The sequence below is a fragment of the Anopheles arabiensis genome, chromosome 3, assembly GCF_016920715.1.
Source record: "Anopheles arabiensis isolate DONGOLA chromosome 3, AaraD3, whole genome shotgun sequence".
Taxonomy (NCBI): Eukaryota; Metazoa; Arthropoda; class Insecta; order Diptera; family Culicidae; genus Anopheles; species Anopheles arabiensis.
Window position 1 is genome coordinate 66,504,760 of NC_053518.1, and position 15,184 is coordinate 66,519,943.

General features: G+C 44.0%; 1 protein-coding gene across 2 annotated transcripts in view; it reads right to left on the reverse strand.

The window, feature by feature from the left end:
• The window catches only part of LOC120903017 (protein CBFA2T3), an 83,093-nt gene that overhangs the window by 22,967 nt on the left and 44,942 nt on the right, over nt 1–15,184 (reverse strand). For both annotated transcript variants that reach the window (XR_005739524.1, XM_040312188.1), the window contains exon 2: nt 7,317–7,395. Coding sequence is in view for 1 of the 2 variants with exons in the window: in XM_040312188.1 (XP_040168122.1) it covers nt 7,317–7,395 (79 nt within the window). In the remaining variant the exon portion in view is untranslated. The remainder of the gene's footprint in view (nt 1–7,316; nt 7,396–15,184) is intronic.

The following is a 15,184-nucleotide window of genomic DNA, read 5'->3' on the forward strand; positions in this document are numbered from 1 at the left end:
ATACATTAATAAGACTACAACTTCTAAACCATGTTAACCTGCTCTTTCACGCCCAGCAAACAGAAACCAATCAATAATGTGTGTTACCTTACGGGCCTGGTTTTTTAAGCCTTCAATTTATAGCGATGTTATTATTCCAAAGCAATTGAAAAACGTGGAACACGCTTTTGAAATGAAATTAATCTCTGGACAGAAAAAAGGAATATAAAAGCGAAAAAAATCGAGGGAGTGAAAATGTTATTGTCTCTCCAATTCAGTGCATTAAGCTCTACAAAGCCGTAATAATAATTTAAAAAAACACTCCAAATATAACAATTCAATTAAAAATAATTCATCCAATGAATTCAATTTATTTAAAAGGATCATTTACCATATTGAAACCATAGTACTTAACTGATTCCATTATTTGATGTGCTTGTTAGGTCGAATGCTTTCAGTTCACTAATTTATGTTGAATCAGCATCGATTTTTCAGCGGTTCTAAATTACATATTTAAAGCAATACTACTTTTGTGCTTAATTGATGGTTATTTCACAATTATTCAAAAGTATTTCAGCAAAACACTGCACAGCTGTACAGGAAATATTCTAAACAAAGACAGCATGGTAAGCTTAAAGTGTAAAAGGTACACATGCCACTCTTTTAGAGCTAGAAGCTCCAAAATTTAAAATAATGCGAACGTTCTTCCACCCCTGAGTGCACAGGTTCGGGAAAACGGTTCAGACTGCTTTCACTTGCACATCCGCCGATCCACACATCCTGCAACCCGATTCTTCTATTCCCATTCAGGATCCACAGCACTCTCCCAACTCCCCTGTGTGTGTGTGGGTTGCGTGCGTTCGTATTAAAATATTTATTTTTCTATTTTATATAAATTGTACGAAAACAATGCGCACATGTGCGGCCGGTTCTGTTATGGTTGTGGTTTATTTTTGGAATTGTCAACCTGCCTTTCCCCCCACTGGTTTTGAAAAACATTCTCCCATTTCCCACCCATTCCTAGACCCTGATAGAGAACAGTGTGGCCAATTTGGACTGGGATTGGGAGGAGTGTTGCGGTGCGGTGGGCTCGGTTTTTTACGGTGAGCACCGTAACAGCTGGATAAACGACGCGGTGGCCATTGAAGCGAACGCCCGACTGCTTCGGAATGTACCACGCCACGCCAAAATTGGATGCTGATGCCCGTGTGCGTGTGTGTGTGTGTGTGTGTGTGTGTGTCGTTCGCATGGAAGCAACCGAAGCCGGCTGCAGCGATGCACCGTTGCAGCGGAAGAATTTAAAATAACAGAAAAACCCGCTCAAGCGGCGGGAGTTTATTTTCCATTTAATGCTATTTTAATTCACAATATTTCAGCCCGGCCCGGGTAATTGGGAAAGCCCCGCAAGCGATGTGGAAAACTCCGGCCCGCTTGTGTGTTCAATTAAAACCGTTTTGGGAGTTGATAAAGTATACCCCTTTTTTTGGTTTGGTCCCTTCTTTTGTTTTTACAGTTTAAAATAGATGAAACATTCTCAAGTAATGCACAACAACATAAAAAACGGACAAAGAAAACATAAAAAAGTGCAAAAAAGTTTCACCGAAAAAGGTTTGCACTGCGGTTCGATTTCCACTCAATTGAATAAGTGGATAAACAAAACATTGTGCGTCTGTGGTAAGGGCGGCACACCGGGAGAAGAACGTGGAAATTTTTAAACAACAGAGAGAATGAGAGGATGAGAGGAAAGAAACAAGAAAAGCTTGGAAAAATTCACTCCCCCCCCCCTCTTGTGTGCTAAGTGATGAAGAAAAATCCTATCGCCGGCCTTCGTGCGCCTCCACACAGTGTGGTTCGCGTACACAAGCGGGGAGGATTTATCGCAAAAGCCCACCACTCCCCCTGGGTGTAGGTGGAAGGCAGGGGTGAGGAAGGGGGTGGGAAAATACTCGGGCTCGCAGGCTCAAACGCCGGTGGGAAAATTCATCGATAGCATCAAAATGTGGCAATAAAAATCGCTCCATCTTTCTCACCTCACCTCAGCGCGTTCTCTTCGCGTGATTGTTTTTCCTGTGTTTTTTTCGTCTCAAACTTCCTGCCCCCTCCCCCCCCCCCCTCCATCGAGGAAGGTTGATTATGTTTCCCGCCCTTTTGTTGGTTGTTGCTTGTTTTTTCTCTCCTTCTCTCTGTCTCTTTCTCTCCCACTCCCACTCTCTCTTGATTTCAATTCCAATGCAGACGGAACCATTTCAGCTGGCCGTGTTCGCACACCGGAGGGCGATTTGCCGTCGCTTTTGCATTTGCGCTCCTTAAACGGTCTGGCACACCCATCCACCCACCCCATCCTTTCTCACACCACCCAAACCAGTGTTGTCCTGCGGCTTAATTTACCACCCAACAAAGGGCCGGGGGCTGGCTGGGCGAAACGGAAACGGAAAGAATGCGAAGGATGATTTTGCAGATGGATGCACACACTCTCACACCGGCCGTCATGTTTCCCATCCGTCGGTTTTCCGGGTGGAGGAGATGTGAGGGTACGGGAACGAAAGGGGAATGGGGGTTTTTGGTTTTGGTGAGGCTCTCTCCCTCCCCCCCTCTGTGCACCAGGTTTCGGAAAATCGGGCTTCCTTTGGATCCTTTTTTTTAGCGTGGTTGTTTTTACAGAGTTTATTTGCCCTTTTTCTCTTGTTGCCTCTCCTTCGGTTCTGTTCGTTTGTTCACTCATCACTCCCCACACCCCAACCCCAGGGTAGTTCCCGGCCCTTGCGGCATCTCCAATACCTTCCACCACACTCACAGCGTCACCGGCAACCGGCATCATCACTGAAGAAGCGTAGACAAACAAGCGTGTGAAGCGAACACAAATGCCTCTACCGGGTGGGTAGTGTGAGGATGCGACAGTGCCCATTTGCAACTCTTGATATTGGGACGGATCTGACTGTGGCAAGCTTTGGTAGGAAAGCGTTTCTATTTTTCCGTATTTCATTGTATTTTTTGTAAATTCAAAATTTTATTTTATTTGAATTTCTAATACTTTTAGACCATTTACTAGATGTGTCACTTGAAATCACAAAATCCAAAGTTTTGAGTTTACTTAAATGTATAATTTTTGCAAATCGTTTTTTTTAATTATGATTTTAGTGAAACAATCGCAATTTAATGTGGCTGCGTTTAATTTAACCACAAGTATGTTTCACTTTCGTTTGACTGCATCCTTGTCCAGAATCATTTTACTTGATTTGTGAACTCAAGTGAAACAATTTTAATGCCATTTTAAATGTAAGTAACATGATAATAATAAACTCATCCATGCAACCACTGAAGCAACTATCATCACCACCAGAAAACCAGCGGCTTTAAAGGGCCTGCAACGCCCCCCTTGAATCCACCCACATTGCCGTAGTAATATGACCCGGTTCGTGCTGACGGTACAATCCTTCGTCTTAGCATTATCGCACGCACCAACCTCTGCCACGGCTGTGTACGGCACGGCTGGGCTGCCCTATTATCCCTACCGTCCAGTTGGTTTTACCCAGGAGAAGAGTAAAAATCCCTTCTACCGCAACCCCTTTCCCTTTCAACCTTGCAACACAGGACACAGGAGGTTCATGCTGCACGCCATTTCGTGTCTTCTGCGGTGCTGTTGATTTATCATCAACACCTTCGCGCAAATCCCGTGGCCCTTCTTGCAACTGTTTTGTTTCGCCAAAACCCAGTAACAGGAACGATTCACCAGCCACCATTGCACGCGATGGATCAATCAAATCTGTTTCAAACTGAAAAACTGGCAAACCGATCGAACACTTAGGCGCAATTACCATTTCACCCACCCGTCATTGGCCTCGTTTGCGGATGGTGGGGAGATCACCATTGCGAAAGGTGGCGCACCATTTGCATAAATAGTTTTGTTTACGTTGGAAATCGTGGGAAAAAGCATCAGCGCGAGCAGCGTGTACTGCGTGTGTCGTGGCTGTACCGTAGGTTGAGCGGAAATGGGAAAATGAATTGATAAGTAGCTATGAAGTGGCAATCATAGGTCTGAAACTGTGGCTAACAGTTAATTTTATTAATTTTGCATGGCCAATTATGTAATAGTTTTTACTAGGAAACTGGGAAATGTAAGACTAACTTGTCTGTTTGTTCTAAAAATTGTTTTTCAAGAATTATTCAGGAAAAAGAAAAAGGATTGAATACTTATTTTTTTATTATTTTGTACATAACGTCTAGAAGTATGCAATTACAACAATTTTTCATGAGTTACCGGGCCACATGTACCTTTAAACGCGCAATTGACTTCTTTACAATAGCTTCGTAGCGTCTCTTACCCAATATACCACAGTATTCTGAATGGAGTTTGGTGCATCCAATTACAATGCTCAATGTAGCTCTGTGGTATGCAATCGTTAATATATAGCTTAAGGCTATGCGCGGAGCTCAATAGCATGGAACTCGATCGTCCAAAGGTAGCTTGAGGATAGTAAACGTAGACGATTTAATCCAAGCAATTAAAACAAAGTTTTCCCCAAAAGTAAGTACATCGGTCTCGCTAATCGGTAGAATAAGATCAGTAAAACAAACCGACGATCTTGTGAAGAGGTAGATAGGAATGCTAGAGGAACTCATAATAGTGATGAAAAAAAGAGAAAAAACACCGTATCAAATGTAGTGATTCGCATAGGTACCAATAACAAAAATAAATCATATATCTAAGACTTAGCTAATAATACTGAGTAAAATTGAGCTTCAAGAAAAGGGGATAGATGTGGCATGCAATCGTTGATAGCTTAAGGCTAGGCACGGAACTCAATACGTAGCATGGAACTCAATCGTCCAAATGTAGCTCAATCGTCCAAATAAGTATGCATAGGGACTAGTACGTAAGATGATATTATATTAGGATTAAAAAGTGTGTGGCTGAATAAAACATTCGATAGCTAACTCCTGAACTGAACACTGCAACTCTCTGTACGCTCAATACAGAGCCGTAAGCTCAATGTATCTTCACGCGCTCAATTTAGCTCTGTAAGGTATTGTTGCTTCGAACACTTTATGTACAGCTTCGTACGCCCGTTGTAGCTCTATCACCTCAAAGGATCGTTCACACGTTGAATATACCAATGTAAACTTGGTATGTCGCTCCGTTACCTTGATGTAGCTCTGTTAGCTCTACTCTACTTCCAGAGACCAAAACTAACCTATAACTTCATTTCAGTATTATAGAATCACTAAGCAGAGCTCAGAGCTATCGCAAATGTAGCTCAGAGCACAAACTAACAAAAGCAGAGGCTTCCTTTTGGTTATTCCACTCCGCAAGCATGCTTTACTATCATTACATTTTTCTTAAACTATTTTCCATCATTTAAAGCATCACATCATGTAACTTCACACGAACTTATCAATCTACGGATCTTAACCTCAACCACCACAAACCAGTAAGGATTACTGGCCGCGAAAGTGTGAGCGACTGGCAGCGCTAAAAGTGGTGGTTACGCGTACCCGTGCGCACACCGATATTCAAATGAGACTCATCCCTGTTCCCTCTCCTCTCCGTGTTGATTTTCCATCGCTCGGAGGGATGTTTTCGGGAAACTGGGATCCTTCCGCGACCACGACCACACACTGAAAAAACGAGTACCCTTCCACATCACGCCCCGTTTCGCAATTTCGATTCCCAGCTGTGCCGCAGTAATCCGGATGTGCCCGGACGAACACCTTCACGTTCGCGCTTCTGCCAGTGGTCATCGTCGGCATACCGTTTCGGAAAGGTTCCAAATTGTGCAACTGGACGCTTACCGCGGTGCCACACAGTAAGTGCGATAAGGTTATATTTTCCCCCCAGCCCAAAAACAAACATCCCCCGTGTTGCCTGTGCTGGCCCGATAGTGTACCTATTTCTTCACCTTCGCGCTTGATCAGGCGCACGGGAAGCGACAAAACGCAACACAAAGTTGTGTTTGGAAGTCGGTAGAGAGGGACCACGCATTTTCCCACACACCCAAACAAACGAGGAGTGTGCTGACGGTCTTCTCACGTTCGCGGTGTGAGGCTGCCGCACCAAGACATGATTACCAATTTGCAAACAGTTGCTGATTCATGGAAAATGCTGCTCGCTCTGCCGGGGTCGCCTATCAGCATCCTTCCACACCACACGCGGTGCGGGTTTTTGGTGTGGCGTTTTCTTTCGCGACCACACGGCCGAGTCTGTGCCAAAGGGAGATCCGCTCACAAAGTTCCGTCCCGACGTGCTGACGTGGTTTGGTGTAAAGAAGGAAGCAAAGCAAAAAACCGCCCGTGCGATAAAGTAGCAGTCCATCCCGGTGTGAACTTCTGAAGCAGCGAGCAGGAATAAATGGGTAGGAGAGAAAAAAAAACATCAACCCAGGAGCACATATAATTCTTTCTTTATCAAATCAGACGCACGCTCCCGGCGTACAGGAGTGAGCTCTTTCTCTGGAGGAAGGGAACAAAATGGGAAAATCAGTGTGGCTGGGAAGGAAAATTGCAAGATAGATTTCCACGGAAACGATGAAGAAGCATGGGACGAATCCAAATGGCACTTTGTGGTGAATCAAAAAATCTGCGAGCGGTTCGGTTAAGATCCCATTTTCGTGCAAAGGTTGGGACATTGGCGGGTGTAAGAGGTTGTCATATTTTTTTCCCCTCTTCTTCTACTGCTTGATTCTTCTGCTTGATTCATTTTCCTGCCGGTTTGGGATTGAGCACGTTTTCGGGTGGCCCTGTCCTGTCCTCGTAATCCTCCTCGCACAACCCGCTCGAGATTCCTCCACCACCTGCAAAGCGTTTTCAGCGTTTAGCCACTACGTGTTTGCGCCGAGATATACCACCTTCCCTCGTTTCGCAACACATGCTCCCTCCGCCATTATCCTGACCCTCTTATTCTCTTACTGCCCCCCGCGTTACACATCTTGCCATCGTACGCAAACACGCAAACCTCGTCTGCAGCAGAATTGATAAGAGTTCGCACCGCAAGGATCCTTTGCGCTTACCCTTGGTACACGGCGGCGAGCAAGGAACGTAAGGTCAACTCCCTCTCGAAGTAATGAAGCGTTTGGTGGTTCCCCTTAGTGTAAACACAATTTAGCACCTGATTTGTAATTAGGATGAGGAGCAGGAGAAACAGCAGTAGTGACGAAGTATCGTGCAAAGTTCCAAGGTGAGGCCAAACCTTTTTTTTTCAGATGACGGTTTATCTTATCATCCAGCGAATGAAGGTGAATGTTTGTGATAAATTTTAAATTTCACACCATTGTAATCAAGTGGGAAAATTTTAGAAGGATATGAATTGTTTGTTTGACTATCAAAGTAGCCTTCACGCTTACCTTTTAACTTACGAGCGCTGGTCTCGTACGTATCTTTGTCTGGTATTTCTTCTTTGATTGCTTTACCATCTAGCGCCATCTGTGAAGAAAAACGAATGGGAAAGGAGATTAAGTTTAGTAAGTACAGCACAAGGCTTGTTTGATTTTGTGAAAAGTTTTAAATTTAGTTGCAAAAAAACGTATAAAAGGAAAGGTAAGTAAGTAAGAAAAATAGTAAGGGACGCATTATTTTTTCGATCTTACATATATTTTACAACGCCTGAAGGTATGCAAAACCAATGTTGCTTATTAGGTATAATTAAAGAAGCACCTACATTGGCCCCTTCTGAGCAGATAAAATCGTATTTTTCTGCAACTGGTTCTTACAGGATCTTTGTAAGCGTGTAAAGGTATGTAAAACCATTATTTTTATTTGTAATAATTCCAAAATTCTCCCGTATTGACCTTTTCGTAGTGCCCAAAAGTATACTTAGTTCAAACCGGCTCTGATAAATTCCTCACCAGCACCTAAATGTATGCAAATCTAGTGCAAATTTGATTATTAGGATCACCCATATTAAAGAATCACCCATATTCTAACTTCCCAAGAGACAAATATATTAGTTCCAAAAAATATTCAATCATCCCTGAAATCACTGCTAGCTACGAATCGTTGCGAAAGAGGTGCAACATTTGAAATATTTAAACACTTTAAGATTCCATTAAAATAGGTAAGGTACTTTGTCAATTCTCTAAGATAAAAATGTATCATTTCTGGTACACAATGATCGAAAAAAAGCAAAAGAAAGCAGACGCTTCGCTCGAACTCCTTCCCATCTAATAGAGTAATGGGCTGATGTATAACATCCAATTCTAATCGATGTTCGTTCCGACGAGACGACGACAAGCGCCACAAAAGGGGGAAAATTTAGACAACATCATTTACTGGCAGCTTTCCCACTGCGCGTTATCAACACCAGGTGTTGCGCTAGCACTCAGCCTTGCTCCGTCTTTCCACCCGCCGCCCTCCCGTTGCCTTCCTTTTTCTTCATCAGTGATTGATTAATGCAACACATTTTCCATTTCGGTTGCGCCATAATGACGCGTCACGTCTGCTACAGTGGCCCGCAGGTGCTGACGTTCCTCTTGCGGGCGGCCCGCGCTGAAACAGTTGTGCGAATTTTCCACCCCCTTCCCGCACCGGCTGTGCTTTGCCGGCTTACCATTTTTCATTCACCGTCGTTATATTTTCGTTGTATTCCGTCTTTCCCAGGCCTGACAAATGTTTGCGTTTGCCATTCCCACACTGGCCTGGTGCCGACTACTGGCCGTGTTTCTTTTGCCCATTCGCTATGTGTGTGCATGTTTGCCCTTGTTTCGCCACACTCGGTTCGGCTCGTTTTGCTTTATTTTTTGCCCTACACCTTCGACAGCTTTCTTCGCAAACCCACTACGAGCGCCCAAAAGCAAACAAAAAAAATACAAACAGTCCTAGACTTCTGGCTTGGTCAAACGATTAAATTGACATTCAACCCCTTTTTCCAATTAGAAAAACTGTCATCGACACGTTTTACCATTGGATGGAAATGAACGGGTTCTCCGGACGCTGCGGGGTCCGGGGAAGGCAGGAGGCAGTGCCCGAACTCCGGTTGCGATTGTTTTCGGCAGTTTCGGCAGTTCACCAGCAGCCGGCACACGGGGCCCGGAACTGAGACGCGCACACTGGAGCAGACTGTGTTGAACACAAAAACAACGGACGGGTGGAAGAAGAAAACGCTAGAAACACAGCAACCCCCTTGAACGTCACAGCCAGCGAAAGAAAAACAAAAACAGTAGTGCACAGCTGCGGAAAGCGATGGCACAAAACGGAAAACCGTCAAAATCAAATCAAACCATTTGCTTCCAGCCATTGCTACACACAGGCCCAGCTGTTTTGCGTCCCGTGAGGAATGGGGTAGGGGAAAGACACATTTAGCACACGGCGCGCGTCACAGCAGCACACGAACACGGTGTAGTGTCCGTCAGGGAGGGCAGGGAGTGTGCTGTTTTCTTTCCCTGTTTTGTGGTTGTACTTCAGGCTCATCGCTTACTACTGTGGGTGCGGCGCGCCCACTTTTGAAGCCTCGAGTTTGCTTGCAATGCAGGCTGGAGGTAGAGTAGTGGGAAAATGAGGAATGGAAAAACAACACCTGCACGCCATCACACCGATTTTCCCAGTGTCATACGCTAATTTGTGGGCATTTGGGGACTAATGCTACAACTATGTATGTAATTAATGCAACTTTTCTGCTACTTTTTTAATTTGAATTTGAGATATAAATTGTGTGAATCTGTTCAGAAATATGCAGAATTCTGTACAAACTCCAATCGACTTCTTTAAAGCGATCCGGTTCGAAGGACCAAATGACGTTTTCAACGTTCAAGTGGTCGTCTGCATCGCTTGATATAATAAATAGCATCGATTGCCTAGATGTAGGCGCAATGTTGAAGTAAAGCTCATAAGTAAACATTTTTAGTAACATTGGAAGAAAAATCGTCATGTATAAAACTCATAGTGCATCAAATTTATTTTTAAATTAAGTTTTATATATTTATGCAGGGTACTTTAGCAGCTTAATAATAGGTAGGTATTTTAACGATATTTCAACACCACAATGAAATGGAAATACAAATAAATGAACAAAAAGTTGTGTTTTTTATTATACTTTCACTAAAACCGATAAAAATAAACACTTGTCTAAAATGATCAACCACTTTGAAACTATTTATAAAATTTTTTCATTATTTTTTAAATAAAAAATATTACCTTATATCGATTTTAAAGATCCAAAATTAAAAAAAAAGTAATTTAATACCAACTATTTATTTTCCCTTGTACAGAAATGCGTAAAATCACTATTTTGGCGATAAAAAGTTTAACAACCCTTCTACAATAATGCAAAAAATCATTATTTTGGGGGATAAAAGGTCAACAACCCTGTGAAATTATAAATGCCTCGATTCAAATATCGAACAAGCAAACAATTTTCACCTTTCACTTCGTTACTACAAACTGATCGGAAAGCAGGGAAGAGAGAGAGAGAGAGAGAGAGAGCAACCCCGTTGAGGGGGTGAAACTAAATAAAGTTTCCTTGCGGCTTTGCACAGAAAGTTGCACACCTGCTGCACCTGCCAGCGCAAGTTTGCAGTTGCGGCCTGCAATTTACACCTGCAGCTAGCGCCGACGGGGCAAATCGATTTATAAAAATACCAACCCGACGGGTGCCTTTGCGAACAAAGCGAACGATTAGACGAACAGTAGGGGGGTTTTGGTGTGAGTCCCTTTGCACCATTCCCACGCGGCCAAATCTGTGCCAAGCCCGGTACACAAACGATTCGCTGGGACATTGTTGTTCCATTCCTCCTGAGGGGAGGTAAAAAGAAGCTTCTGTCTCTCTCTCTCCGTCTCTCGAGACAGAGTGCATTATGTTGTACCGTCGTAAAATTGGAGGGAAAATGGTGGATTATCCTCGCTGCCCGTGAAGCCCGTGTGTGAGCTTCTCGTACAACAGTTGCTTGGCGAGATGCTGGCGCACACACCTTATGCGCTTGCAAAAACCCGCACTCGGCTAATACCAGCATCGGCACGCTCTAGAACGACGGCGGGAAAGGGACAATGATAAAAAGAAGACAAAAAAGGTGGAGAAGAAAACTAAGGACCAACCGAAGCCAGCCAGTTCGCCAGCGCAGCGAGCGAGCCAGCTTGAGCACAACATAACCTATATTAAAATATCGTTCTTCATAAGTTTTTGACAGATAGAACATATGGGCCCCACTTGGTCGCATTTTCCCCGGCAGCAGCAGCAGCAGTAGCATTTTCCGATGCGGTTCGCTTGCCCACCTGATCCGTTTTGCGGCGCGTTTCGTTTTTCCAGCTCTTCCTTCTACTTGCTTCTCGGTTTTCCCGCACCTTGTACCTTTACTTCAAGGGTTACACACACATACATACATACACACATTTCCGGTCTCTCCTTACCTTCGCCCATTTACACGAGAGCTCCACACACATACACATACACAATATTAATGGATTGAAATGGTGTGTTGGTGGAAGTTTTTCGAGCTGGTGGAACACATTTGCTGCCAGCTTTGGTGGTTTGTCCTCCCAGCCACCCATCCACTCTAAGCCGCCTCTAAGAGCCAAGGATGGATTGCTCTCTTTCTCTCGCCTTTTCTCTCTCTCTCTTCATCCATTATGTCCTAATCCATCGACATTGGACCACCAGAGCTCCATCCGGTCCCATTCCTCGATCCAAAAATACACAAAAAATCCTTCCCCAAAACCTATGCATTAGCATCATCGACGATGGATTCTGTTCTATTTCCCCCATCGCGTCTCCTTCCTACCAACCGATGCGAGAGGAAAAAAGGCTCCCCATTGGTAGTATCTCCCACATCTACGGGCTACGTTTGGGGTTTTGTAAGTAGCAAATATTTGCTGCCCAGGAATTTAATCCCAGGCAAGCCCTCGCGAGGTACGTTCAAAATGAGCCGGGCTACTACAACACACCCTCCGCCCAAACGGCTTATCTGCTCCGTACCGTACGCCAAACTTGTCATCATCGGTCTGTGGTGGTTCCGCAGAACGGAACGCACCTGGGGGACGCACAAAACTCCCGAAAATGGCCCGTACGAGCCGAAATATCCCACTCTCAAGTGAATGGGGATTACCGACTCTTTTCCAAATCAAATCCAAATCAGCTGTGCCCTCCGAAGGAGCGAATGCGGAGAAGGGAGGCCAATGGAAAAGGCCATCTTAATCGGCGCTTGGCCCAGTGTGTGTGTGTGTATGTGTGTGTGCGTTTGATGGTGCTTATCAGTGAACGAAACGAAAGCAGCCAGTTCCCAGCTGTTTGACAGCTCTCGGTGGAGATTTATTGGCAGTGGAAAAGTCTCCTGCCCGTTTCGGTGCAAGATATGACGATTGGAAATAAATGAGGCAAAGGGGAAGAGTATTTTGGCGGTATGGATTACAGGCCGAGCAATGGTACTTAAAGGGGGGAAATTATCCGGGGGAAGCAGTACAATTGTGGTTGAAAGTGAATGTAATAAAATGTATTCTGTAAAAGTTTTGTGTTAGATGTACAGTGAAGCGCTATACATCCATGTTCCTTTTATCCGGGCTGTTTAGAAATGACAGTACAATACAAAGGTAACATTGCGTTCTGAGGAGGTTTAAAAAAACGGTTATCAGAGCACATTGGCATAACAAAAAACAATATAATTCATGACAAATTTCACATATTTTCAATATTCTCTGGAAAACATGAAGTAAATAAAAACTGGATAATTTTTATCCAATCATAAGATAAATTTTAAAAAATAGATTTTGTGAATAAATATTTCATTTGATTCATTTCCGTGTTATTCGTATATCCGTGCGAGGTCGAATCCCGATGAGCGCGGATAAACGGTGCTCCATTGTATCAAATAAGGGTTAGGAAATTTCCATGAATACTGTATGCTGAGCGTTCGTCATTACTAAAAGCATCAATAAATATTTTAAACAAAATTATAGGATAGTTTAACAAGCGCAAACACCTAGTAGATTCAATCTTGTTAAATAGTATCATGTTTTTTGCTCCGAACTATTATAGGCAAGGTTGAGAGATCAAATCCCAAATCCATTCAAATTTTGACGATTGAAACCTTTTCTCTCTATACATATCTCCTCGCTCTCTCTCTCACACACACACATACTCACTCTCTGTATCTCTCTGTTGCTCTTGCCTTGTACGAGGATGAAAGGTACAATGCCAAATTCAAACGAATAATGAATAGAAGATCTAAGAACGCCATCCATAAATTACGTACCACTTTTGTTGCAGGAGGTCTACTTTTCCAGTGCTTGTTATACTTATCACGAGTGTTTTATAGCGGAGGAAGGGTGGGGGGTCTAACGCTGCATTAACGCAACCGGGATTGATTTTAATCAAACCTGATACTAAACCAGGGGTCTTCAAACTTTTCACTTCGCAGGCCGCATTGATCCTCAAATATCGTTGTTGAGATCCATTTTCGTCACCTTTAGCTAGTAGACGAACGTTCAAATCTTCTTTTAATGAGTAACTACGAACTGAATGTATCAACATTGTACAGCTATCTATTATTGAAGCTATATTGTAACTTCAAAAAGTGAACTAAAAAGTAAAATAATCAAAAGAAATATTTTTGTTTTGTTTTAGTCTTTACAAAGTCATCACGGACCACATTGTAGGCTCTCGAGCAGTGGCCGTAGTTTGGAAACACCTGTAATAAACAGATTTTTACATAGAAAATTCCAGGAAAGCTACATTAATGAGGAAATATTGCTAACTATTAATGTAACGTAATTTTCTAGATAGCCCTTACAGTGTTTTGCAAATTATCACAAAAACCGCAAATCTCTTAAATTATTACAAAATTCAGTTTTGATGCCTGAAATTAATAAATTAGGATATCTTTATAAAATAATACTTGAAGAATACGGAAAAATACACTATACTGCATAAGACAAAGAATAGCTTCAAACACATTTAAAAACATCTAAGAAAATTCACTGTACACATTATTGTACCGTATATATCTTTATTACAGCCTCTAAAGTACAGCTATCACCTCTTTTTTTTCTTTTAAAAATTTCAATTATATCTTCTTTTTTTTGTCAAACCTCTACCAAGAAGTGTAACAGCCCCGATGACACAATTTCAGCTGCAGATTGAAACGGGGCAAGCCGTTTAGCCGTCAGCCAACCGAACACATACACACACACTAACCGAAACATGTTCCATAATTGCCCCTCAGAGGAGCACAGCAGTGCAGTGGCGATCGTCTCAGCAACAGCAGCAACGACCACGACGACGACGCCCTCCGTAGAGCAATCTGTCTGAGAGTTTCGCATAAACCGCAAATGTTGCACCAGTGGGACCGGTTGGACCGAAACGCATGTCGCCCGTTTTGGGTCCCCTTTGGGTACCGCGGTCCGGCTTCGAAAATGCGCACGTAGCACGTGCGGGACACAGAAATCCGTCCGAGACGGAAATGGTCCATTAGACCGGCGTCCGTGTTTGGTTTCGGATCATGGCGCGTACCTCTGTTCCGTACTCCGTACCCATGCTGGTGTGTGTGTGTGTGTGTGTGTGTGTGTGTGTGTGTGTGTGTGTGTGTGTGTGTGTGTGTGTGTGTGTGTGTCTGGGAAAGAGTATTCCGGTAATCATCTTCGAAACCTGTCGGCGCACGATGACACCAGCTGCAGGCAAAACCGAGAAAACACACAATCCTCCTTCGCTCGGCGGTGTCCTGTTCCCTTTTCGGAGCGGTACCAAGTCCACACCCATTCTCCACCCACCCACCAGGGGTAGGGGGGAGGAGCTAGTCATGTTCGATCCCATGCCCGTCGACCGACGGCGATGTCCCCATTCCCAAAGACACCCACCGGGCACCGGGTTGTAGCGAGCTGCCTCTGCTACCACTGCAACAAAAACGGACCTTCCAGGGGGCTAGATGCGAGCGACTTCTTGGGCGAGTGAGCGGCTCTCCTCGGCACTCGGTAAAGGAAAACTCCGTTTTGCATGGGACGGAAACAGCTGTGACTGAAAGAATTAATGCCGGCGTGCCCGCTGGTTTGTGCCGCTGTTGCCTTCTGTGTCGGAAGTTCTGCCCGGTTTCGGAATGCTGCTCTCACTCTTGCTCTCTCTCTCTCGCTCTCTCGCTTTGGTTAAAAATTCGAAAAACCCTCCATTTCCGGAAGCGAAATGACTCCCTCAACATACACGCCGGGGTTGAGTCGGTGTGCCGCGCGGGTCAGAAATACATCGATGATGACGACAGTTCAAGCTGGTGCCTCTTCCCTCGGTGGCACTTTTTGCCAG